This window comes from Rhinatrema bivittatum, chromosome 2, assembly GCF_901001135.1.
Source record: "Rhinatrema bivittatum chromosome 2, aRhiBiv1.1, whole genome shotgun sequence".
NCBI classification, from domain to species: Eukaryota; Metazoa; Chordata; class Amphibia; order Gymnophiona; family Rhinatrematidae; genus Rhinatrema; species Rhinatrema bivittatum.
This window is the reverse complement of record NC_042616.1, coordinates 90,883,836-90,909,911: the sequence shown is the minus strand read 5'-3', so window position 1 is coordinate 90,909,911 and position 26,076 is coordinate 90,883,836. Positions and strand designations below refer to the sequence as shown.

Below are 26,076 nucleotides of genomic sequence, written 5' to 3'. Positions count from 1 at the left end.
CATTCATCCATTAAATATTTTAAACAATTCTCTACTGCACTTATTAAGTTAAGTTGTGATCAAGTTGGGCATGTGTGAGGCACAGAAGTAACAAAAAAATTAAAAAGAAAAAAGAAAGATATACATCTAAGGTACAAAGATAGAATTTCTTTGTGTGTGGGTTGTTTGTTGAGTTTGATATAGGAGTTACCCTCACGCTTTGTGGATAGATATTGTTCGAAACGCCAGTATCGGCATTGTCAGCCCCTGGTACCTGGCAGATTGGAATCCAACCACACTAGACCTGCTGCAACAATCGGAGGCTTCCGCTACTTGGGATACCTACTACAGGGGATATGTGAGAATATGCTCCTTCTTAAACCAGCACGAATGGGAGTCAGATGACCTGATTGCGGCATACGTATCTAGGGCAAAGGAAGACGGGTTGTCTAGGGGTGCAGTTGTGAAACAGTTGGCAGGGCTTGCCTTCTTTATGGAGGCCCAGGGCTGGGGTAACCCTACAAAGGGATTTCTGGGGAAAAAAAAAAAAAGATGATGAAGGGTTGGGCCAGAAAAATCGGCACAAAAAAGGACGGGAGGCATCCCATAATGCACAATTTGCTGGTGCAATTGTGGTATGTTTTGCACTAAATATATGACTCAGAATTTGAAACATGCCTATTTCGCCTTGCCTTTTCACTTGCCGCCTTTGGTGCATTGTATGTAAGTGAGTTGGTGGCAGCCTCTAAGTGGGTTGAAGGGGGTACAGGAATTCTTATTAAGAATGTGAAGCAATCAGGTCATATATTGAACATACTCATCCCAATGTCGAACGATCAAATGGATCAGGGCACAGCATTGGCATTCAGACAGCTCAGTAATCAGTTGACGTGCCAGGTCACAAATTTAGAGGCATTTCTTGCTGTGCAGCCAACTGGAAGGGGCCCATTTGCTTATTCACAAGGACTGAGTCCCTCTTTCAAGGTACCAGTTTTTGGCAGTCTTAAAGCTGGCACTGGGTAGGGTAGGATTGGATGCATGCAATTTTGGGACCCATTCTTTCTGAATCGGGGCTGCCATCAATGCAGTCCAGGCCGGGTTGAGTAAAGAGGCGATACAACAGATAGGCAGCTGGCATTCCTCTGCAGTGAACTCATATGTCAGGTTATATCAGACTCACATTTCTCTTCATAGCAACTAACATAAAAACTTTTTCTCCTGCTTTCAGAGGCACCTCCTAAGCTGGTACAGGTTTGGATCATGGGACATTCCTTCATTCATTGGGCAGCCAGGAAGGCCTGCAAGTGCGGATACAGACCGCATTTGGGGCTGGCCGCCCAAGGGGTGCACATCACATGGATGGGGGAAGTGTGGAATGCACTGGGGCCAGCTCCTACCTAAGTTATGGGCCAAGAGGGATTCCATGGCCACACCAAACATCATAATTCTGCATCTTGGGGGTAATGATCTGGGGGTTATGTCTTGCATATAATTGTCGTGGCAGGCAAGAAGGGACCTCTTTGAGTTAAGTTTGTGGTTCCCGGGAGTATGCATTGTTTGGTCGGATATTCCTTGTATAAAATTCAACAACCAGAAGCTATGGGGTCGGGAGCTGCTGAAGTTAAACAGGCAAATTGGGGTGTGGATGGGGCATATAGGGGGATGACAGATACTGCATGAGTAGGCTGACGACATTTGCGAGGGGTACTGGTGGGACAAGATTCATTTGTCTGACATTGGTTACGACCTGTTCAACAATGACTTTCAGGAGGCCATCGAGGCAGTTTTTAACAGACATGGGGACAGCTGCAGCTGACATTGGTATTGGGGGAGCATGAGACAAGTGTAGTCACTGTCCCATGCCTGTGGTGGGCACCCGGGCCAATTGTGGAGTTACTGAACAGGTTGGTGCTGCCTCACAAAGACAGGTAAGCCACAGGGCTGAAGAAAAGGCCATGTCGCCTGAAAGGATGGGTACCACGCCCGGTACGTTTTTGCCCCCTTGCTGGAAAATGCAGCAGGGGGTCGGTCCTTGGGTGTACCACTTTGCTGGTTCTTGGTGGGTGGATATGGGGGCGTGGACCTGGATTCTTCCGAGCTATTAAGGTATTGGCCCAGTTTTTTATATCTCATGTTGCTATAAAGCCGCGGCCTGTTTATCTCCAATTTGAATGCCGTCATGCATACTTATTTCAGGGATGAAGATAAAGGTCTCTAGCTGCCCAGCTGGGCGCACATCCTGGTCACTGCTCCCAGTATCAATGTGTGGGCCCGTGCCTGGAGCCTGCAGGTGACCTGGGGCCAGGCCGTGCGCGCGGCCTTCACCTTTTTTCAACGTCATCGGGGCCGGCTGGCTCCCCGGCCATCCCTGATGAAGGCAGCACCTGACAGGGGGACAACCAGCTCGGGACTGGCCTTTTTTGGGTGGGCCTCTGCTAGCACATCATCGGGAGTGGCTGGTCTCCCAACCACTTCTGATGACATGTCAGCGGCGTTTAAGGGATGCAGCACCACCCGGGGCGGCCTCTTTTCGCCAACGACCATGTTCCCTCCCACCCACCCCCATTGTAGTACATGGGCATCAGGGAAAGTGCATACCACTCTATTATGTACTCATGTTAACCTGCTTTTCTTGTGTTAGGCCATTCTTAGGATGTGGTTCCATTACAGAACTTAGTTAGAACATGTTCCTGTTGTAACACGTATTTTATTATGTTAGCTAGAGTTTTATGTTAAGCAGCAGTGCATATTTATGTACTGTCACAACCGGGGGTTTTTATGTAGGGGTACAGCAGGCACCCGGGCCAATTGGGGAGTTATTGAACAGATTGGAACTGCCTCACGAAGACAGGTCAGCCACAGGGCTGAAGAGAAGGCCACATCGCTTGAAAGGGTGGGTACCATACCCAGTATGTTTGGGCCCCCTTGCTAGAAAATGCGGTGGAGGGGTCGGTCTTTGGGTGTGCTGCCTTCCTGGTTCGTGGAGGGTGGATATGGGGGCATGGACCTGGATTCTTCTAAGCTATTAAGGTATTGGCCCGGGTACCAGTTTTTTTATATCTTATGTTGCTATCTTAAATAAAGCTGCGGCCTGTTTATTTCCAATTTCAATGCTGTCACGCATACTTATTTCGGGGCTGGGGGTAAAGGTCTCTAGCTGCCCAGCTGGGCACACATCCTGGTCACATAACATAAGAACACTTCACAGACCTACAATAATGTACATAGAACACAATAAATAATACAGCAGCAACTAGAATATACCTCATTTCTTACTATAATTCAGAACTCTGAAATGTAGCAAAGCATCCCTTATATGCCATTAATTAAAAGCCATATTAAAAATAACATGCTTTGCGGTATTTTCTAAACTTCAAATAATTCCACATAAAGTACAATTCCTTAGGGGACACTGTTCTAGAGATTAGGGTCTACAAATGAGAAGTCCTATTTCCTAATCTCAGATAATCTAATCATTTTCACAGATGGAGAACAAAGGCAGATGTCCTGAGATGATCACAGTGCCCTAGTGAAGATATAAAATTGCAGGCAATCTTTAAGTTAACACTGGTTTATTAGAAAAAAAAAATTAATAACTAATAACCGTGTCTTGAATTGTATTATAAAAATGACTGGAAACCACTGAAGCTGTTCTGAGACCACAGTAAACTGCAGCCTATTTAGTTGATTATTCATGAGCCAGTGTATAATGAATTGCAATAACCTAATCTTGTAGAAATTAATTCCTGGATCACAATGACCTGATCCTTACAGTCCACATATGGTCTTGGGTTACAGATCAGACACAATTTGAAAAAAAAGAATCTGACCACATTGGAAATGTATGCCTGCATATTTAATTCACTGTCCAATATTGCCCCTATGATCCCACCTTATAATCAGTAAAATCAGAAACTACTATCTAATAACTAGGCTATGGTGCACAGCAAGAAGAGTCTAGATCTACAGGATCTCCATCTTGAATGTCTTCAGTTTTATCATGTTGAAACAAAGCCATAAACTTATCGCATCTAGGCAGGATTGCAACTTCACTACACTTGGATGTATTTTCCTTTAGACTACAATAATCCTGGATGTATCTGTGAATATTAGAAAATGCAGGCTATAGTTTATAATCAACTTCCCAAGGGGCCGAAGATATATATTAAAAAGTAAAGATGACCTCATATAGCAGTTCCAAAGGATACAACATAGACTCTCTGCATTCTTTTTGCTAGATAAGTAGAAAATCATGCCAGCATTTTACCCTTGATACAGTGGACCCCCAGCAATTCCAGTAGGATGTTGTGGTCCATGGTATCAAAGATAGCAGTGAAGTCAAGGAGATACTACCAGAGAAACATGACCTCTGGCCAAATTCCTTCTCAAATCATCCATTGAGGCTAGCAAAATTATTTGTGTTATGTTTATCTCTGAACTTAGATTGATTTGGGTCCAGGAAGCAACAATCAATAATTATTTGAATAAACTGTTAAACTGAAGCTTGCTCAATAATTTTACCCCAAAATGCCAAATTTGATACAGGGTGGTTGGGGGGGGGGTTTGTTTGTTTGTTTTTTGTGGCTGAATAATTACACCCTTCAATGATTCTGGAAAAAGTCCCTGTTGGATAGAGGTGTTAATTAGGGATGTGCATTCATTTTTTACAAATTAGACAATGTCAATGATATTGTCTAATTCGTCATGGTTCGGTAACGCCGATACACGAAGTGATTTTTGCCGAAAGTTCGGCAAAATTCGTATTTCGTGTTAGTGCGCACTAACGGAGTTACTGTGCACTGCATATCTCTTAGTGCACAGTAATATCAATTAGTGTGCATTGTTTTTCTAGCTAATGAACTCCTCTGAATTGATACTTCTTAATTTTTAAGTTGCATTTTTTTTAGTGCGCACTAACATTAGTTACAGTGCACTACTACATACTTAGTGCACTGTAAGTTCTATTAGGGCGCACTAATGGGCCTTAGTGTGCACTAGCTAGATGTTAATGCGCATTATCTCATTCGGTGTACTGCGCACTAATGCTAAGATAGTGTGCACTAACTGGTTGTTAGTGTGTAGTAAAGTCCATTAGTGCGCACTAACGCACTTCGTCAAAAATTGCCAGAAAAAAAACCAAACCGTGGGAAAATGAAATTTTCCACAGAGCGCCTGATCCGAAGCCCGAACCGATATCTTTAAACAAAGCACATCTCTAGTATTAATAATTTGAAGGGGAGTCACTAAGCTGCAACACCCTCTTTTATCAGCCACAATGGGCATGGATCTAACAAGCATTGTGTTGGCTTGATCTTCCTTAGTAGATTCTCAATCCCGTCATGTAACAATGGTTCAAAAACTACAAATTTAGTCTACAAGATATTGCCCTCTGCCTTATCTGTAGAGCTGTCAATGTTAGAATCTCCATGTGACTGAAAATTAAATGCTAGCATTATCTTCTGAGCTTGTTTTGTAACTAAACTGACTATGGAGTCAGCATTTTTAGAATCCAGTTGGATCTGAAGCCTAACTATGCAAATATCTTACAGCTTAAAGCTCCTTCTTTTAACTGGTACATCATATCTGAATTCCTGTGATTTTATGGAGAAGTTTTCTATAGTTTATCCACTAATGCAAAATAAGCTCTTCACTGGTTCTGTGCTTGAGAAATTCTAAGGGAAAACTAAATCTTTTAGTCTCTCTTACTGCAGAATTATATTTAGCAAGATACTTCCTGTAATTATTTTTCAAATTTGCACAAAGGGACTTTGTGCCAGATTTTTCAAGCTTCTTCCCACACACTTCATATTCCTCAACTCATTCACATACCAAGGAGAGAGGCCTTGCCAAGCATACAGTCTTTTTTTCTTAATAGGTAACCAACTGGTTATAGTTTGTTTATGGATGTAAACTTTTCCTTTATTATTTCTTTAAGGGTCAGAAGCTAGTCAGAATGAAGTCAAAACTGAGCCTTCATCTGGGACTTTTTTCTTTGAATCGCAGTTCATGCAGTCCCACAATGGTCCTAAATCAGGTCTGATCTCAGTCGCAATTACCTTGCACCCCACAGCTGCTGAGGTAAAGTACAAATTGCATAAAGTAACTGTATTTTATACTCTTTTAAAGGGCAGTTCAAGATTATTTCCTCTTCAAACGGGAAAACTGAAATCAGTTTCTATACTGCTAGCAAGTCATATCAGAAATAACCATGTACAACATATATTTGGTTTTGCTATTTTGTGTACATTCTTTTGAATGATTTTTTTCATTTGGTGTAATGGAGATATTGATTGATGAGAGAGATACAAGAAAACATCTGTATGGTTCTTTGTTTTCAGTTTTAATTTTATTTTATCCCCAGGAGTTTACCAGTTTTTATTATATCAAAAAAAATATAGGAGAAAAATTAGTGGAAATCATTTTCCTCTGAAGTTATCCTATTTTTGTTAGTTATAATAAACACATAAATTTTAGGGAGATATACAATAGAAATTGAAAATGAAGGTCCTTACTTATCTTTAACAAATTTAAAATGTAAAGCTGTCTTAATGCTGACTCCTATCTTTAGTTTTCCTATAAATTTAATATATTGATGATTTTGTATCCTTGAAACCCCCATTATATATTTTCATTTAAATTAATAAGTCTTCGTGTACAAGTTTCCAGCAGACTTCAGCCCTACTCACACACTTATTCAATTACTCTAGAAAGAGGTAATTTTGTAACCGCTCACATAAACCAGTTTTCAAAAGGAGTGCACTTGAATACTTTCCCGTAGAAAATTATCTCACCAAAACTGTCCATACACAATTACACTTGTTGATTTGTGCACAGACTTTTTTGTGGAGGACGGAATTTACAAATTCACATTTGAAAATGCAAAAGTATGCATACAAGTGCAAACCCTTTCCGGCTTCACCTCTGAGAATGCCCCTGCTCACTGTGGGTAAACTTACATCAGTGGTGGGCAACTCCGGCCCTGGAATGCCACAAAGAGTTTTAGGTTTTCGGGACATCTGCAATGAATATGCATAAGATATATTTGCATAAGGTGGAGGCAGTGCATGCAAATATCCTTCACACACAGTTATTTTGGATATCCTGAAAACCAGACCTGATTATGGCACTCCAGGATCAGAATTCCCTACAGACATAAGTTTACCTGCGTATCAGGTGGTCAGTTTTGTAACAGGCCATTGCCACGGGTAAAGCACTGTTTTACCCGCAGAAATACCTTTAAAAATTACCTTTAAACTCTTTAAAAACTGAAGATTTGCAATAAGTTACAGAGTAACTGAAATGTCCCTCATGTCTTGAAATTAAATGGGGCACCCATTCTTTTTATATTTATGTGGGAAAATTCTCTTCTTTTTGAGTATGTAATTAATGCTAAAGCTGTGTTCAGCATCAGAATTTATAATTATTCAATAATCCCACCATATTAGACATCCTAATGTTTTATTCACATATATCATTTTTATTCAACCATTTATACATATAGTATTAAACCATTACTTTTTACAATGTATTAAAACATCTCATTAAAGCAGCGTACAACATATATAATCTTACACATTAGATAAACATCTTGATGCTAATGTTCATTATTCATCCCCCTAAAATATTCCACACAAACTCATCACGCATACTTCACACTCATACTACCAGTCCTTTTAAGGGGTGAAACAAGGGTCCTTGTTGGGATTATAGATAATATATTATCCCAGGACAAGCAGGATGCTAGTCCTCACATATGGGTGACGTCACTGAACGGAGCCCAGGCGGGAAAACTTTCTGTCAAAGTTTCTAGAAACTTTTGACTGGCCCCAGTGAGGACACTGAGCATGCCCAGCATGCTATGATATTCTCTGCCACAGGTGTCTCTCTTCAGTCTTCGTTTTTTTCCGCGCTGCAGTTAGCATCACGGATCCGGAGCCGTTGAGTTTACCTCAACTATTATTAGACTTAGTAGTCGTAAATTTGAAATTCTCTGTCACAGAAATCTCTCGGGGTTTGTTCTTGCCGGCCGGTAAGTAACCCAGTCAAAAATTTTGATTTCGGAGATATTTTTAAATTCTCCTCAGTCGGATCGACGGCCGTCAATTTCACAATGTCCACAGGATTTAAAAAATGCCCTGTGTGCATGAGAAAAATGTCTCTTACAGACCCACACACTGAATGTGTGGTATGTTTAGGGAATAAACATGATGTCCATAACTGTCCTCAGTGCGCGGAGATGACTCCGAAAACTAGAAAAATCAGGCTTGAAAAGATGGAACATCTATTCAGCCTGCAGCTCATTCCTTCCACATCGCAGTCGTCGAAGTCGTCTCCGGCTGGAGCGACTAAGAGGGTAATACTTAAAAAACCTCAACCGGGACCTTCGGGAGACCACTCGTCCCCTTCCTCGTCCTCGACGTCGACGAAATCGATAGAAAAATCAAAGTCGAAACATAGACACCGTCATCGAAGCCCCTCATTGTCCGACTCGGCTTCCCAGGAACCCTCGACAGCGAAGCGGCCTAAAAATCAGGAAACCTCGGAGTCAATAACGCCTCGGCCTACCTCCACTCCGATATCGACACCAGAGCCACCACCAGGTACGTGTCAGGAAATTGTGCTTCAGCCTACGCCACCGCCCTCAACCGCTCTGCTCCCAACGGTTGTGCGGCCGGAATTGTCGGAATTAATCCGTCAAGCGATTTCACAGGCTCTGAAGGAACAACTTACCATACCGACTTCATTGTCGATGCCGATGTTCTCCACATCGATGCCGGCAAATTTGCCGATGCCGGTGACTACACCGATGCCGGGGTCAATTTTGGCTCCGACGGCTCAATCGACGTCGACACCAAAAATAATTACATCATCAACGTCGATATACGCCCAAATCCCGGCTGTAATGTTACCACCGTCGACGGAATCGACACCGAGAGCATTACACTCGGCATCTACTTCGAGGACACCCATCCTTCCCTCGACAGTTACAGAGCAGGAAAATACTGAAGCCCAGGAATTAGCACTTTTTCGACGACTTTCACAAAAATATCAAAAAGTTGTCGACAAAACTCCTCAAAAACGGATGGACATAAATCCTCCAATGATCTCCATCGAGGACCCATTACCTGGACCATCAGGTATTCCTCCTAAAACAATCCCAAGAACTCCATATCCACATCCAGATGAAGATGACTCTTGGGATGAGCAACAATCTGAGACATCTTCAGAAGAGTTCATGTCAGAACCTTCACCACCTGAAGTAAGGAAAAGATCCCCACCTGAGGACTTATCCTTTTCAAGTTTTGTCCAAGAGATGGCGGATACCATTCCATTCAAACTTTCCACTGAAGATGACTCAAGACAGCATACCTTAGAGGTATTACAATTTGTGGACCCACCAAAACAAGTTTTGGCTATTCCCATCCACGAAGTTCTGTTGGACCTACAACAACGAGTGTGGGAACACCCATGTACAGTCCCAGCAGTTAATAAAAGGGTAGATACCACTTACCTAGTGCAGCAGGCACCAGGTTTTCAAAAAACACAGTTACCACATCAATCTGTGGTAGTGGAATCTGCCCAGAAAAAATCTAAAAGGGTACGTCCACATTCATCAGCTCCCCCAGGAAAGGATCATCGCTTTCTGGACTCTTTGGGCAAAAAAGTGTACCAAAGCGCACTTTTATCTTCCAGAATCTCTGCTTACCAACTGTACATGACACAGTACCAAAGGGATCTCTGGAAGCAGATGGAGCATTTCACGAATTCTCTTCCAGAACAGTTTCAAGAGTCTGCACAATCAATTATTGCCAAGGGCCTAGAAGCTGGGAAACACGAGGTTAGGGCTGCTTATGACAACTTTGACACAGCCTCAAGAACAGCAGCAGCGGGCATCACTTCTCGAAGATGGGCCTGGTTAAAAGCGTCAGATCTCAGGCCTGAAGTACAGGACAAACTGGTAGATCTGCCATGCCGTGGAGATAATTTATTAGGGGAAAAAGTGCAAGATGCCGTCCAGCAACTTAAGGATCACACAGAGACCTTAAGGCAATTGTCACAATTACCTCAAGAACCAACCACTCAGGCCCCTAGACGTTTCCCACGTAGGGAACCTAGACGTCCATACTACAGGCCAAGGAGGTACTACAATCAACCTACGAGAACTAGGCCTTCTAGACCTACCCAGCGCTCTCAGGCCAGGCAACCAAGACCAGCCCGTACCCAGCCTCCTCCACAGACGGGTCCAGCTACGGGTTTTTGAACACAGATCCAGGGATCAGACCCAACCTCCAAAACCCCAATCAAAACATTCCAGTGGGAGGAAGAATTTCCCTTTTCCACAACAACTGGGAAAGGATAACAACAGACCAATGGGTACTATCCATTGTAGCTCACAGCTACAAACTAAATTTTCTCTCAATTCCTTCAGAATTTCCACCAACTTCCTACCCACATCAAAATTCCCAAATAATTCAGCTACAAATAGAATTATCCACCCTTCTGACAGCCAGGGCCATACAACCAGTGCCCAGGTCTCAGCAGGGCAGAGGATTCTACTCCAGATATTTCCTCATTCCAAAGAAAACTGGAGGCCTAAGACCCATCCTAGACCTCAGAAATCTCAACAAATTTCTACAAAAAGAAAAGTTCAGGACGGTTTCCCTAGGCACAATGCTCCCACTTCTTCAAGCAGGGGATTGGCTCTGTTCTCTGGATCTTCAAGATGCTTATGCCCATATACCAATATACCCTCCTCATCGAAAATACCTACGCTTCAAGGTGGGCATTCATCATTACCAATACAAAGTACTGCCATTCGGACTAGCTTCTGCTCCCAGAGTGTTCACAAAATGTCTGGCAGTAATAACAGCACACCTACACAAGCAAAGTGTACATGTTTTCCCATATCTAGACGATTGGCTCATCAGAAGCCAATCTCAACAAGGAGCAGTACAGTCTCTCAACAAAACTATTGCTCTGCTGCACTCCATGGGATTTCTCATCAATTATCCAAAGTCCCATCTTACTCCGTCTCACCTGCTTCAATTCATAGGAGCGGATTTAAACACAAACCTCTCAAAGGCATTTCTACCAGAGGATCGAGCAAACACACTGTCTCTACTAGCAAGCTCGATTCACTCCAAGAAACAAGCAACAGCACATCAGTTTCTCACACTACTAGGCCACATGGCCTCCACAGTTCATGTCACTCCTATGGCAAGACTAGCCATGAGGGTAACTCAATGGACTCTAAGATCACAATGGATCCAAGCCATTCAACCACTTTATTCTCCAATTCAAGTAACCCACCAACTACGCTCTTCTCTTCTATGGTGGGTGAACAAGGACAATTTATGCAAAGGCCTACCTTTTCAACAACCAGTCCCACAGGTAACTCTGACTACAGATGCATCCACCTTGGGTTGGGGAGCTCACATAGGGACTCTCCAAACACAAGGAACATGGACAAAGCTCGAAGCAACATTTCAAATCAATTTCCTGGAACTTCGAGCTATACGTTATGCTCTTCATGCCTTCAAGGACTGCCTTACAAACAAGACTGTGCTGATCCAAACAGACAACACAGTAGCCATGTGGTACATCAACAAACAGGGAGGGACAGGCTCGTACCTCCTCTGTCAAGAGGCAGCTCAGATATGGGGTTGGGCCTTGAACAACTCCATAATTCTCAAGGCCACTTACCTAGCAGGCATTCACAATGTAGTAGCGGACAGACTCAGTCGTCAATTCAAACCGCACGAATGGTCACTAGATCCCATAGTAGTGACCAAGATATTTCATCGTTGGGGACAACCAACAGTAGACCTCTTTGCAACACATCTGAATCACAAAGTGGACAACTACTGTTGCCTATACAAACTGAACAACAGGCCATCCAAGGACGCCTTTGCTCGCCCTTGGAACTCAGGCCTATTATATGCGTATCCTCCGATACCACTCATAACCAAAACTCTAGTGAAGCTACAACAGGACAAGGGGACAATGATACTCATAGCCCCATACTGGCCTCGACAAGTATGGTTTCCCACACTTCTAGACCTTTCAGTCAGGGATCCCATTCGCCTAGGAGTAGCTCCCACTCTCATAACTCAGGATCAGGGTCAGTTGCGGCATCCCAACCTTCAGTCCCTGTCACTGACAGCTTGGATGTTGAAAGCTTGATCTTACAACCACTCAATCTTTCAGCTAACATTTCCCAAGTTCTTATAGCTTCACGTAAACCTTCCACAAGGAAGAACTATGCTTCCAAATGGAAGAGATACTCTTTGTGGTGCAGGCAAAAAGACATCAATCCTTTCACTTGCCCCACAAAGTCTTTATTGGACTATTTGTACCATCTTTCAGAATCTGGTCTACAAACCTCCTCTGTAAGGGTACATTTAAGTGCAATTTCAGCTTACCATAATCAGGTATCAGATGCACCTATTTCTACACAACCTCTCATAAAAAGGTTTATGAGAGGTTTAATTCTTCTTAAACCACCAATTAGACACCCAGTCACTCAATGGGATCTAAATTTGGTTTTAACTAGACTCATGCGTTCTCCTTTTGAACCCATTGATTCCAGTGACCTAAAATTCCTTACATGGAAAACTATCTTCCTCATTGCCATTACATCAGCCAGAAGAGTTAGTGAATTGCAAGCACTGGTCACTTATGAACCCTACACCAAGTTCTTACATGACAGAGTGGTTCTCCGTACTCATCCTAAATTCCTTCCTAAGGTTGTTACGGAATTCCACTTAAACCAATCTATAGTTTTACCCACTTTCTTTCCAAGACCTCATGCTCACCAAGGAGAAAGGGCCTTACACACATTAGATTGCAAACGCACTCTATCTTTTTACTTAAATCGCACTGCAGTTCATAGGAAATCCAATCAACTCTTTGTTTCCTATGACCCAAACAAACCAGGTAAAGCAGTGGGTAAACATACTCTATCAAACTGGTTAGCAGATTGCATACAGTTTTGCTATGAGAAAGCAGGCCTTCCTCTCCAAGGGCGAGTAAAAGCACATGCAGTTAGGGCAATGTCAACTTCAGTTGCACACTATCGTTCAGTGCCAATACTTGACATATGTAAAGCAGCAACATGGAGTTCCCTTCACACCTTTGCAGCTCATTACTGTTTGGACAAGCAAGGACGACAAGATTCAGCCTATGGACAATCTGTCTTAAAGAACTTGTTTCCAGCTTAAACCCAACTCCTACTACAACCGAACTGCTGTGATCTTCGGCTGACTCATTCAACAACAACATTGCACTACACAATGACTCGGCCTCTAGCTTGCTAATCACCCATATGTGAGGACTAGCATCCTGCTTGTCCTGGGATAAAGCAAAATTGCTTACCTTGTAATAGGTGTTATCCCAGGACAGCAGGATGTAGTCCTCACAGAACCCACCCGCCACCCCGCAGAGTTGGGCCTTTTTATTTTATTATTCTTTTTGCTAAAGCTTTTGCTACATACTAGACTGAAGAGAGACACCTGTGGCAGAGAATATCATAGCATGCTGGGCATGCTCAGTGGCCTCACTGGGGCCAGTCAAAAGTTTCTAGAAACTTTGACAGAAAGTTTTCCCGCCTGGGCTCCGTTCAGTGACGTCACCCATATGTGAGGACTACATCCTGCTGTCCTGGGATAACACCTATTACAAGGTAAGCAATTTTGCTTTATCAAAAAAATATATGAAATAAATGTGATAAAGGGGTTATCATTGGGATTAGTTTTAGTAAATGTCCTTAAAAGGACTGGTAGTATGAGTGTGACGTATGCGTGATGAGTATGTGTGGAATGTTTTAGAGGGATGAATAATGAACATTAGCATCAAGATGTTTATCTAATGTTTAAGATTATATATGTTGTATGTGTCCTTAAATGAATTGCTTTGATGAGATGTTTTAATACATTTTAAAAAGTAATGGTTTAATACTATATGTCTAAATGGTTGAACAAAAATGATATATGTGAATAAAACATTAGGATGTCTAATATGGTGGGGTTATTGAATAATTATAGGTCCCTTATTTGGTATGTGATGTATTATTAAGTATAGGGGATAGAGAAGACTCTCTGTTGTAATCAGCATCAGAATTTGTCATACTATATTGTAAATAACTAAAATTATTAAATAAATGTTAAATACCTTTTAAATAAAATGAATCAGGAAGAAACTATCAGTTATATACACAGACATCACAAAAGGCAGTAAACATATTTCTCCTTATAATAAATATATTAAATACCTTATAAAATGAGACCAGTCCTGTGACTCAGACAGGGATCTCACAGAGGTAGAGCACTCCCTGGAGTGCCTCTAGATCTGGGACTATATTTCCCATAATGTGAGCATTGGTGTATAGCTTTCCAGATATTGCTCTTGTTTCCCATTTCACTTTTGATATGATCTATGCTGAAAAATTGCAAGCAGAGAAAGCAGGTACAAATCTGCTGTGGAATTTGCACCAATGCTCACATTTACTCCTTAGCCCTTAATATTCAGAAATTTAGAGGTCAGACCTTTCATATGCCACCATGTTTTATACCTTGATAAGTATAAAACCTTCAACTTTCATATAGTTTTCTACTTCAAATTTTACTTTGTTCATTATTTTTTTTCAAAGTGCATGATACATGATAGTAAGGACAATACAGTTTGTCATTAGAGCAATCTAGGATTAAGGTTTAAGATCAGAATGGTAAGATAGAATGTAAAAACAAACACCAAACATAATCCGAGTTCAGAGCTAGGAAAACCCAACAGCTAGAAGGTGATAGAGTAAATTTTGAAGAGGAAACATAAAGGAAAGTGATAGAAGATGGGTCGATTTTAAAAGGCGCATGTGGGCATCCATGTGCGTGTGGCTCCTGGCGCACTCACATGGATGCGCCTATTTTAGAAAAGGCACGCACATGTACGCTGAATTTTAAATTCCACGCGAGCGTGTGCAGGCGGGTCGAGACTCACGTGTGTGTGTGGGGGGGGGGATTTTAAAAACCGCACGGCGACACGAGTAGGCCTTCCCCAGTTTCCTCCCATTCCACTTCAATTAAGGAGTGGACCGGGAGGGAACTTCCTATACCCCAACCTAACCTTCCTACCTTTTCCCCTCTACTCTCCATCCCCTAACTCCTACCTAGCTACTCACAGTTTTTTTGTTCAATTACTTACTACTCCTCCAGAGCAGAAGTAACTTCCGTGCGCCGGTTGGCTGCTGGCATGTGCTTCTCCGGGACAGGGCCTAATGGCCACTGTCCTGGTCGGCCCCCTCCCCACCCAGACCCTGCCCCCTGGCCTGCCCCTTTTTGATGGCCCGGCACTTCTGTGTGTGCTGGGGGATACGTGCATGGCCAGGCCCTTTCGAAAATGAAGGAAATGAGGTCCAATTTAAAGCAGGAAAATGTTGATACCTGTCTGTGGCCTGGTAAATGATTCTACTGAATTTATGCTAGTAATTAGAAGAATCCCTAAATAGGATAGGCACAAAGCAACAGAGGCATTTTTATAAGAATGTTAAGTGTTGAAGGAAGAGAGAGATGAAATGCCAAACAGAATGTGTGTAAGACAACAATAAGGCATATAGTACTATTGAGGACAGATTGTAGAAAGTAAATATAAAAGATCAACTAGCAAAGTATTGTAATATCTTGAAGTAAGAAACCTGAGGGACGATGACCAAGAAGGGAGAAAGAAGGAAGAGTAGAATCTGAAGTAGGTATCTCAAAATATGAGTTGAACAAGTGAAAAAGGCACCAGAGTCTAAATGACAGAAAAAATAGAATGACATAATTTATAGCATAGCAACTACAGAGATTTTTCCGGCTGCCTCCTCTGCCCCTTATCCAAAGGAACTTTATGCTTGAATTGTTTATTTAAACTAGCTGCTAAATCAACACCCCAAGCTAGTCAATTGTTTTCTGCTTTTTTGCACTACTCCTTTAGTAGCGTTAAGTTAAACTAATTCTTTCTCTCTTAATGGCCCTGAATTGTACACCCTGTTTATTGTAACTTTCTTTCTAGTTAAATGGTTTTCCCCCGGTTATGATGTAAACCGGTATGATAAGACTTCGTCTTGAGCATCGGTATATTAAAAGAATTTAAATTAATTAATTAATTAATTAAATAAATAATACTTAATCTGTTTTTATTTTAGAACATCAATAGTGTTGTATCTGCATTTGCTGATCTTCTGCATGTCAGAATTCCAAACAGTTACGAGGTTAGTGACGTAGCAGAACCAGGCTCAATAGGTTTGATAAACAGTCACAGAATAAATCCATCGTTGGCGTACAGACAGCAGTTATTCCTTCATGGTCCTCGGGCTGGAGCCATGGCATCTACTAGACTCATGGGGTCTTATGGATTAAAGCATCCTAATATGACATTTACTCCAAATCGCTATGGTAAGAAGTTTTCTATCTTTTTCTTATGTTTTTTTCTAAGTAATTGTTTCATGAGTAGACTGAAAGAGAATACTATATTTTAAGTGTTTTTACTTAGAAAAAATGCAAAAGCTTTAAAAAAAAATCATAGAAAAGGAATATGTGATATATTTATTCTAATGTTAGATGTGAATGTTCGGTGTTTTTCACTTGAAAATTCATACAAATCATAGTTTCTAGCAACTTTTCTGAATTTTATCTTCATACAAGTTGTCTACGATACCTCTGGTCCCAATATAAGAAATAAAACATTTCTTTTGTAAGACCTCTACAGCAGTGGTTCTCAACCTTTTTCCCATCGTGACACACCTGACAGACCACGTTCACATGTGTGACACACTGCTCATTACAGTTTACGGCGGAAATAAAAAATAAAGGTCCAGTATTATTTTTATTGTTAAGAATGACACAAGGAAAAGATACATATTGTACCTGAACCGCACCAACTTCCAGCACTTAACAGTAACCACCTTACCTAAGAAAAGGCAATACTGAAAATATTACACCAGGCCTTAAGACAATACATCTCCTATTAGGAAAATGGACCAAGTCAGGCTACTATAGAGCCCTACACAGAAACTACACGCCCGCAGAGAACCTCACCTGAATCACATGTGCTGACCCTCACCTAACAAAGAATAAAGAGACCAAAACGCATAACTAGAAGCTTGCAGACAAAAACTGAATTGGAAACCACAACAAGCCAGAGTCTCTGTATGCAGTGCAACAAAGGGAAAAAAGAAACATCACCCATCCTTATAAAACAAATCAAGAAATATAAAATCAGTAGCAGTAAAAGCAGACTAACAAAAAGAACAGATTATTTCAAAACATCGGATGAATGGAATATCCAATAATTTAAAACTCATATCAAAAATTTCTAGATACCAACAGACTCAGTAATGAAAAATAATACGGATACAAAAATTGTTTTGCTCTGCATGCCTGGGAATGTTTGATATCCAGGTGCCCTGAGATAGTTTTGAATTAGCAGGAAGAGGTGTGATTTGCTTGCAACATTCTCTCTCTCTCTCTCTGGCTCACAATCGCTCACATATACACATGCTTTTTCTCTCTCACTTATATAGGCTCTTAATTACACATTTACACACATGCTGTCTATCTTTTCAGGCATACACACACAGGCTCTCAATCACATACATGCTCCCTCACCTAAACCAGCTCTCAGTCACACACAGACACACATGCTCTCTCTTTCTCTCATTTATACACAGGCTCTCAATCACATACTCACATGCTCCCTCACCTAAACCAGCTCTCAGTCACACATTTATTTATTTATTTATTTAAAAACTTTTATATACCGGTATTAGTATGCATACATCATACCGGTTTACAATGTAACTTTAAAGGTAGAAATTACAATGAACAGGGAGGGCGAACAAGGAGGAGTATACAAAGAGCAGGAGGTGGAGGAATTAAAGCAATAAATAAAAACTGCAACGGACTATTTACTATTTACAACGGACTATTTACTATTTACACATGCTCTCAATCATTCACATACATGCTATCTCACTCACACACATACACAGGATCTCGAACACACATGCTTGCTCATTCACTCACTCTCCTCCCTCCCCCGAACTAGCGGCAGCAGCAGCCTCTCCACTTCTAACCCTAATGGCAGCAGCAATCTACTTCATTTTCAGCCCTCGCGGAGCAAGAAGTCCCATCGACCGCGGGGGTTGACGACATTCTTCGTTTTTCTCTGAGCCGCACTGCTCATTCTTCAGACCGCGTCTCTCTTCTTTTCTTTGGCCGATGCCGAGTGCACTAGCAAGGTTTCTTCTTCCCGCGCACACACCCGCTGCTCACCATTTCCTCTTCCAGGCCGTGGGAGGGGGGGCGGGAAGAAGAGAGCATGCTAGTGCTGCTGACTCCTGCTTTCTTGCTGCGTTCCGCCTGGGCTTTCAGTGTTTTAAGCCCGGGTGTAGGACCTATCTTGCTCGGGTAGGGAGAGCAGCTGGGTCAGCAGGGGACCAGGAAGTGTGGCGACACACCTGCGTGTGCTTGGCTTCACACCGGTTGAGAACCACTGCTCTACAGTGAAATGACTCATTCATGATACCCCATCTCCTTTCTTCTTATTGTTTTATGTTTGTCAACCTGAATGTGGCTAGTAAATTGTCTCAAATTTCTGTTTCTTATACAAGTACTTCTTCTTTCTAGGCATCGCTGGATATAAGGATTACAGTCAGAGTGCTGCAGATAATTCAACGCTCAGACCACAGTGGTGTTGTCACTGCAAAGTAGTAGTTCTTGGTAGTGGTGTGCGGAAATCCTTTAAAGATATGTCTGTACATAAGCAGGTATTGAAACAGAAAACCAAATCTTACTCCCTGGATACTTCTCTCTTGATAAATGACTATTGAAAACCACTTTCCACTAAATAGTAAATACATTATATTAATCACAAGAATTTATCTTGACTGAAGAATTTATATTCCTTTCCTCTTCAGAATATCACCTTTGGATGCTAAACAGATATTGTAATGAGAAGAACTAAAATTAGATTTGATTAGAAGAGAAGTATCTGTATGGTAGTTGAAGTTAAAGGTGGCAATGTCATGAGCTTTATGAACAAATTGCACAGTCTATAAGAATGATAATATGGAATTTATAAAGCATCTTATGTCTATGCAGGACCTCGGACCATTTTCATAGCCTTAGAGACCATGTGCTGATAGAACTGAAGTTGTTCAGTGCTTCTGAAATTCTGATTAGGCACTGCAGTTGATCCACTGTTCACAACCGGAATCCAGCTGAAATCTGCCTTTCTTTTCAAGATGATATAATAGCATTTTTTATGGAAGTAATAGGAAATCATGGGTTGAAGATTTTTATTCTATCTTTGTATAACCTTCTGGCATATCATTTACAAATTGTACAACAATGAGCTCATTGCTTCTTCCATTCTCTTAACTCCTCCTCTCTCCCTATTGGTGCATATAGAGAGGAAGTAGATTAGAAAAAGTCATAAAACAAAGGATAGGAGGACTAAAAATCATGAGGGAAAATATAAAATGTTGTAAAACAAAATTAATTTATGAATAAATACATCTATACAGTACATATTTTGTACAATGGCTATTTGGCAAGCTAAGAAAGGTTACTGTTTATAAAGCAAGATCAATATCTTATTCATGAAATATAGTGCTACATTTTTTAAATGTCAGGGATTGACCAAACAATATATAGTGAACTGAATTAGTTCTGTATGCATGACTAAGTCTCTGAATCAATCTGGATAGTTCAGGGCTTATATACATGTGATATACATGGAATTAAATTTAGTTTAGGTTCCATTTGAGAAATTACATTAGAAAAAAAGTTAAGTATCAGTATTGTTAAAATGTAACCCTCAAACGGACTATTCCATGTTAAGGTTTTTCAATGTGTCTTGTTCCCAGATTTATTTTATCTTCTTCTTGAGTAGTGCAATTATCTGTTAACACATTTTTAAGTATTTTGTTCTGTGAAAAAGTATAAATCTGTGACTTTGATTCGTAGGAATCTCAAGAGAATACTGGAAGAATGGAGAATGATATTGTGTTCTGTAGTAACAACTGCTTCCTTCTATACTCAGCATCTGCCCGGGCAACAAATTTGGACAGCAAGGTAAACAAATAAATGGTCATAGCTTGAAAAATTGGTAAATTATTAGCATTTTCCTAATTACATAGGAATGCCTTCTTTTGTGTGGCATCAGCTTCCAGATCTATGAGCTCATTGTCTAGTACTGGTGCTCAATTCCATCTATTCCATTAGGGTATAGACTGCAGCTTTCAATTGGATTCTGTGCTATTTGTTGGATACCACATTCACTTGGAGCTATCTAAGATGTTCATCATATCTAGTGTTGCTTTGAAATGGTCAAAGCCAGATTGAACCCACTTTTTTTTTCTCAAAGGTCATACCCAATGGGGTTGTTAATATGAAATACTATAGAAGTAGGTTCGATCATTCCCAAAAATCGTCCCACTCTCTTGCTGCCATTAGATTTGTCAAGCATCCTTATTTTCCTTCTCATTCTGCTACCTAGACCAGAACGATTGGGTTATGTTCCCCTTCCAATAGATGGAGCTAGAGTACATGATTTTTTCAGTGACAGTTAAAGCCAATATTGTCTGCTTTCAGCAGATGGAAAAGTACTGGTTGTGTAACAGGTTTTTATTTTTCATTTACCCTGTTCTTTAAAGATTAATTTAAAAAAAAAATTAAAACTTAATGCTTCACTTTCTCAGCTGTCTGTGGTCCAGCCACTTGAAATATTTTAGCATAGCAAACTCTTAATTCATTGTTACCAGCCCAACAAGGGGTGTTGATAAAGCCTGAAAGGAGATTTGAGCTACTGTTTAAAACAGACGATCCTCTGAGAAATTGCTGCCACTCCTTCATATTCTCCCTTCCATTGTTTTCTCTCTAAGCATAAAAAAAGTTTTTAAAAGGAAGTAAATATTCAGAAGGGAGGAATCAAAATATAATACCAGGGCAAATGCTACTTGTTTTTTCATAAGAGGTTGATTTTAAAAGCATTGCACGTGCAAAAATGCCAACATACACACTTATGTGGGTCATGGACGAGCAAACGGATTTTAAAAGCTGCCATTTACATGCGTGTATACCCATACACACACCAAAATTAAGGGGGCAGAAAAGGGCTTGGGGCATAAGAGTTCCGGGACAGGGCCAACACTTAGGCACCTAACTCCATATTTTAAAACCCAAGGCCACCGTGCACATCAGCTTGTTAGTTGCGTAAAGTTACTGCTGCTCCTGATGAGGAGCAAGTCGGTAGATCTCACGTTTAGGGCTTACAGGTCAGAGTGAGTGATCTGGATCAACCTGGGGGCATGCAGGATGAAGAACCAGAGGGATCTGGAGGACCGCGATATTGACTAGGCAAACTGGTGGTCTATTTGAAAAACTGGGAATGTCCCTTATGCGAGCATGTTTTAAAATCCACTTACATTAAACCCAGCAAAGTCCTTTGGAAGGTATAAGAAGTAAGCTTGCTCGAGTAACCTCTTAAAATTAAGAGCATACTTACATGCAGTAGGCGTACTTTAAATCATATGTGCACAAGTGCGTGCATGATTTAAAATTCAGGTGTATCTTCACCCACATGCCAATATGCACATGCAGACACACGGATGCTTGTTTTAGAATTAACCTATAAGAAAGCCATTTAAAAAATGTTTTGCTATAAATTTAAGAAAACCTAATGTCGGAGTGAAGCTGCTGCTCTGTCACATGCAGGTGCAAATAATCCACAACTGCAAACAGCAGTTGGTGAAACTGATACAGAGGACTCATCAAAATCAAAACAGACAAAATAAGTACTCAGGAGTCACAAATACAAATAATCAATTTACATCCATACCCAAAAGAAACAGAGAAATCTGAGAGAGCCATTGCATCTGAAATGGCAACCAATTTGAAAACAACATGAACCATATACACTACTGCATAGCAGCAGACACTAAAAATGTTGATCTACTGATTTTAATTCCAGAAAATGAGCTGCTTATGGAAGTAGAAAGTAATAAAAACTTTCTTAACACCAGTGAAGTTACTCTTGAGTTTTTAAAATTTCTTCTCAAGGCATTCTGTGTGTTACAGAAACCTGGGAAAGAATTATAATCTATAATTTTAAATGCACAAAAATCAACTATTTCAGGTCAGCATCCAAAAAGACTTCTATTTACTCAAAACCTTGGTGTTAGTTTTTTCACAAACCAATGGTCTACCACACATAGACATAGAGAATGAATTTGGGAGAGTAGAAGTGGATCACTAGAAAAAGAGAAAATTAATTTAGAAGGAGAAGATGATTCAGTAATCCGACTCTTTCATAAAAATGAGATTTCTGCATTAATTTCATAGGCAAATTCATCTCTGAGAATATCCAGCAATAAAATGGAAAAGAGAACTGACTAGGATCCAATACTTAAAGGAGTTCACAAATCATATACAAATTTTCCTCTACACTCTGAAATAGAAAATATGGTATTAGCAGAATAGTAGTCACCAGAAGTTGGTCATAGATGAGTAAAGACCTTCTCCAAACTTTATCTGCTGCCAAATGGTGATCTAGGTCTAGAATGTCTATTTCAAAGGGCATGATTTGATGCAATGGTATCAGCTGTAACCAGAAAGACAACCATTCCCATGAAAGGAGGAGCAGCACTAAAACACCATCAAAATAGAATAGAGAGAATATTAAAACATATTTTTTTCATCCACAGCTTTTACAGTTCAAATTGCAATTTATACATGTTATGTTGTGAGAGCTCTCTTGTACTGGGGGAAACAGCTTCAAGAAGGGGGGATAAGGTGGTTAGGCTGGAATCAGCAGCAGCATACCTTTCAGATGGATTATATGATCTCATATGGATTTCATCAAGGTCTATGTCTTCATCAATAGTTCAAGAAAACTTCTATGGTTATGGCAATGGGTGGCTAATTTATGGTCCAAAGCACACCTATATAAGTTGCCCTTTAAAGGAAAGTTATTATTTGGAGAGGAACTTGAAATATTGATCAAAACCTAAGGGAACGAAGGCCACAGAGACAATCAGAAGAAAAAAGTAACAATTTATCAGTCTAAAAGAGGCGGAGACAGTTAAACAATTCAAGAAGATATTGGCCTGGAAAACAATTCTCATCCCAACCACAAAGATTCAGGGGACAGATGCAGTCCTTTTGAGGAACCAGAAAAACAAGACAAGAAACAAATAGGTTATTCAGAACAACTCTTGCCACCCAATGAGATCTTACAGGTTCACTCATTGGTACAGCTGATAGGCATTCGCCTTCAGCTATTTTAACCAAATGTGGCCCCACATAACGACAGATCAGTGGGTTTTCGATATTATTCAGAATGGTTATGCACTAGAGCTAGCTACACTGGTACCAAAGAATTTTAATTTCACCATGTTCATTTCCAACAAAAAAAAGCAGCATTACAAATTATACTTAACAAACTTCTACTGCTGAAAGCTATGAGCTAGATTTTAAAAGCCTATGTGCGTAAGTTAGCCACGCAGGTGCTCGTGAATTTTAAATAGCTAGGAAGGGTGCGCGTACATTAATGTACATGCACCCAGAAAAAGTAAGCGAAAAAGGTGCAGGGCATGGTTATTCCAGAGGTGGGGCTAGCACTGATGCGTGTAACCCCTAATTTTCCTCAGCCAGCGCACGTATCTTATGAAGTAACTTTGCTACAGCTCCCTCAATAGGTGTGAGAGAGAGAGAGCAGCTCTTTATAAGGCTCAGCCTGACACTCAATATATGGACAATTGAAGGGGGCACTTTGATTTAAGGTGAGTTTTTGGGAGGTGAAGGGGTTAGGGGGGTGGTGATACAGACACATTCAGAAGTATCCATTGTAAAATTGACATCATTAAATAATTTTAGACCTTATAAGCGATGAATTCTAACAAGAGAAATTAATTTGTACACTGCAATCTCTGCTAGCTGCATTGTACAAAACAATGCAAGGACTAGGGGGCACTCCATGAAGTTAGCAAAATTGAAAGAAGGATCCATCAGAGGAAAATAGGATAAAGCATAATCATTAGCAAGTTAAATGTAAGATATAAGACAGGCTAAGAGAGAATTTGAAAAAAAGTTGGCCTCCAGACCTATGACTGCAAACAAAGCTTAAAGCCTTCAAAAAAGACCTAAAAACATGGTTTTTTACAACAGCATACCAAAACTCATGAGCCAATGCTCTCCCCAACCTTAACATCCCCCTGAATTTTTAAGATTCCTATCCCTAATTCCAATTCTGTGTGAATTTTTATACATTTGTAATGTTAATTTTTTTAAGTTGTTCTTACTAATTATAGAGGTTATTGAAATTTTAAGATTTTATTTTATTTTCCTGTTGTGCATTTATTGTTAATTGTTAAATTTTTATTTATCTTTTGATATTTTATTTTTCGAATACTATATATTTTTCTATCTTAATCTCATGATTGTAAACCAATTGCACTATTTTGTCAACCGTTATGATGGCCTCGCAGAAGGATGGTATAGAAAACCTAATAAATAAATAAATAATAAATAGAGGCAAAAACTTTTTTAAATATATCTAAAGCAGAAAGCCTGCAAGGGAGTTGGTTGAACCATTAGATGATCGAGGGGTTAAAGGGGCACTTAGGGAAGATAAGGCCATTGCGGAAAGACTAAACATTCTTTGCTTCGGTGTTTACGGAAGAGGATGTTGGGGAGATACCCATTCCGGAGAAGGTTTTCAAGGGTGATGATTCAGATGAACTGAACCAAATTACAGTGAACCTGGAAGATGTAGTAGACCTGATTGACAAACTGAAGAACAGTAAAGTGTCTGGACCTATTAGTAAAAATTTGTAATCTATCATTAAAATCATGTTTTGTCATGAGAATACCAGCTTTAACTGTCACTGCACCACATGTAAGTAGTAATAATGTCACAGAAAGTCATGTGCCTTACCGCCATCTGCTCAAAGGGGAAGATAAACCAATCATTCTGAACTGGTATAGCAGGAGGAAAGGAAATTAAAGGGTAAGTGTAATGTTCTCCTTCTTCCAGGTGCTTGTAGGCTTCCTGTACAAATGATTTGCAATTTTAAGTTTCTTAGGCTTCCACCTCTTAGATCGTTCATTAATTACAATGATGAACCAAGTAACTTTTTTCATCTCTTATATATAGTAAGTAATGAGTTAAGTTCTTGTTTTGCTGTTGAGTAATATTTGTCAGCAGTATTCATAATTCTATTAACATTTAAGCAAACTAAAACACAAATATGCATTATCTTAATGTGGCACGGCTGCTAGCTCTTCCACTTGGAACTTTGACTCTTTAACGGGTAATTGTCAAGCAGTCCACATAGCTGTAAAGTCTGATTGTACTTTGTATATGCAGCCTTTACTGAGTATTTTCAAAGTTTTCACTCACATTCGGGTCGATACAGTAAGGCCGCGTTAGAAAGAGTGCGGCAGTGCCGGGCGCACCCTCGTTTGCCCCACACACTGTTCTGATCACATACCACTCGATACTCTATTTAAATTGCTTGCAAATGCAAGCCGCGTATGCAAAGCGTTAGGCGAAGCGTTAGGCCCGCGCAACCCATTTTACTGTATAGGTGCTTAATACAGCGCCTATACAGTATCCTGGGTGCGCTGGTACCTGTCATTTCAAATGACATTTGAAATGACAGGCACCAGGAAGTGGATCCCAACTTTAACCCAGGAAAACCTAAAAACCGAAAATCCCCTCCTCCCGAAGCGGCTCGACATGTGCCAACTTACATTTTGTTGCTTTTCAGCCCCTTCCCTTCTCTGCCGCCCTCCGGAGGGGGCAGCCGGTGGCGAAAGCGGCTCGCAGCGGTCCCCCCCACGCAGGTCCCGGTTCTCCTGGCTCGACAACAACTAGGGCTCCATCCGGCTTGCAGTGTTCCTCCCCCTCCCGCGCAGGTCCCGGTTCTCCTGGCTCGACGTGAAGTGAGAGCCCACTGTTCTGTGCCCTCTCCGACACGAGCGAAGCGTTCTTTCGTTGGCCAGAGCGCCCGTCGATTTGGGCGCTCCGGCCAATGAAAGCACATAGACGGGCGCGCGTGAC

At 40.8% G+C, this 26,076-nt stretch overlaps 1 protein-coding gene across 8 annotated transcripts in view; it reads left to right on the top strand.

Annotated features, from left to right (window-relative positions):
* The window catches only part of KMT2C (lysine methyltransferase 2C), a 979,844-nt gene that overhangs the window by 869,799 nt on the left and 83,969 nt on the right, over positions 1-26,076 (top strand). For all 8 annotated transcript variants that reach the window (XM_029588444.1, XM_029588443.1, XM_029588442.1 and 5 more), the window contains 4 exons: positions 5,915-6,057; positions 16,157-16,406; positions 18,639-18,778; positions 19,980-20,087. In XM_029588444.1, the coding sequence (XP_029444304.1) occupies positions 5,915-6,057; positions 16,157-16,406; positions 18,639-18,778; positions 19,980-20,087 (641 nt within the window). The remainder of the gene's footprint in view (positions 1-5,914; positions 6,058-16,156; positions 16,407-18,638; positions 18,779-19,979; positions 20,088-26,076) is intronic.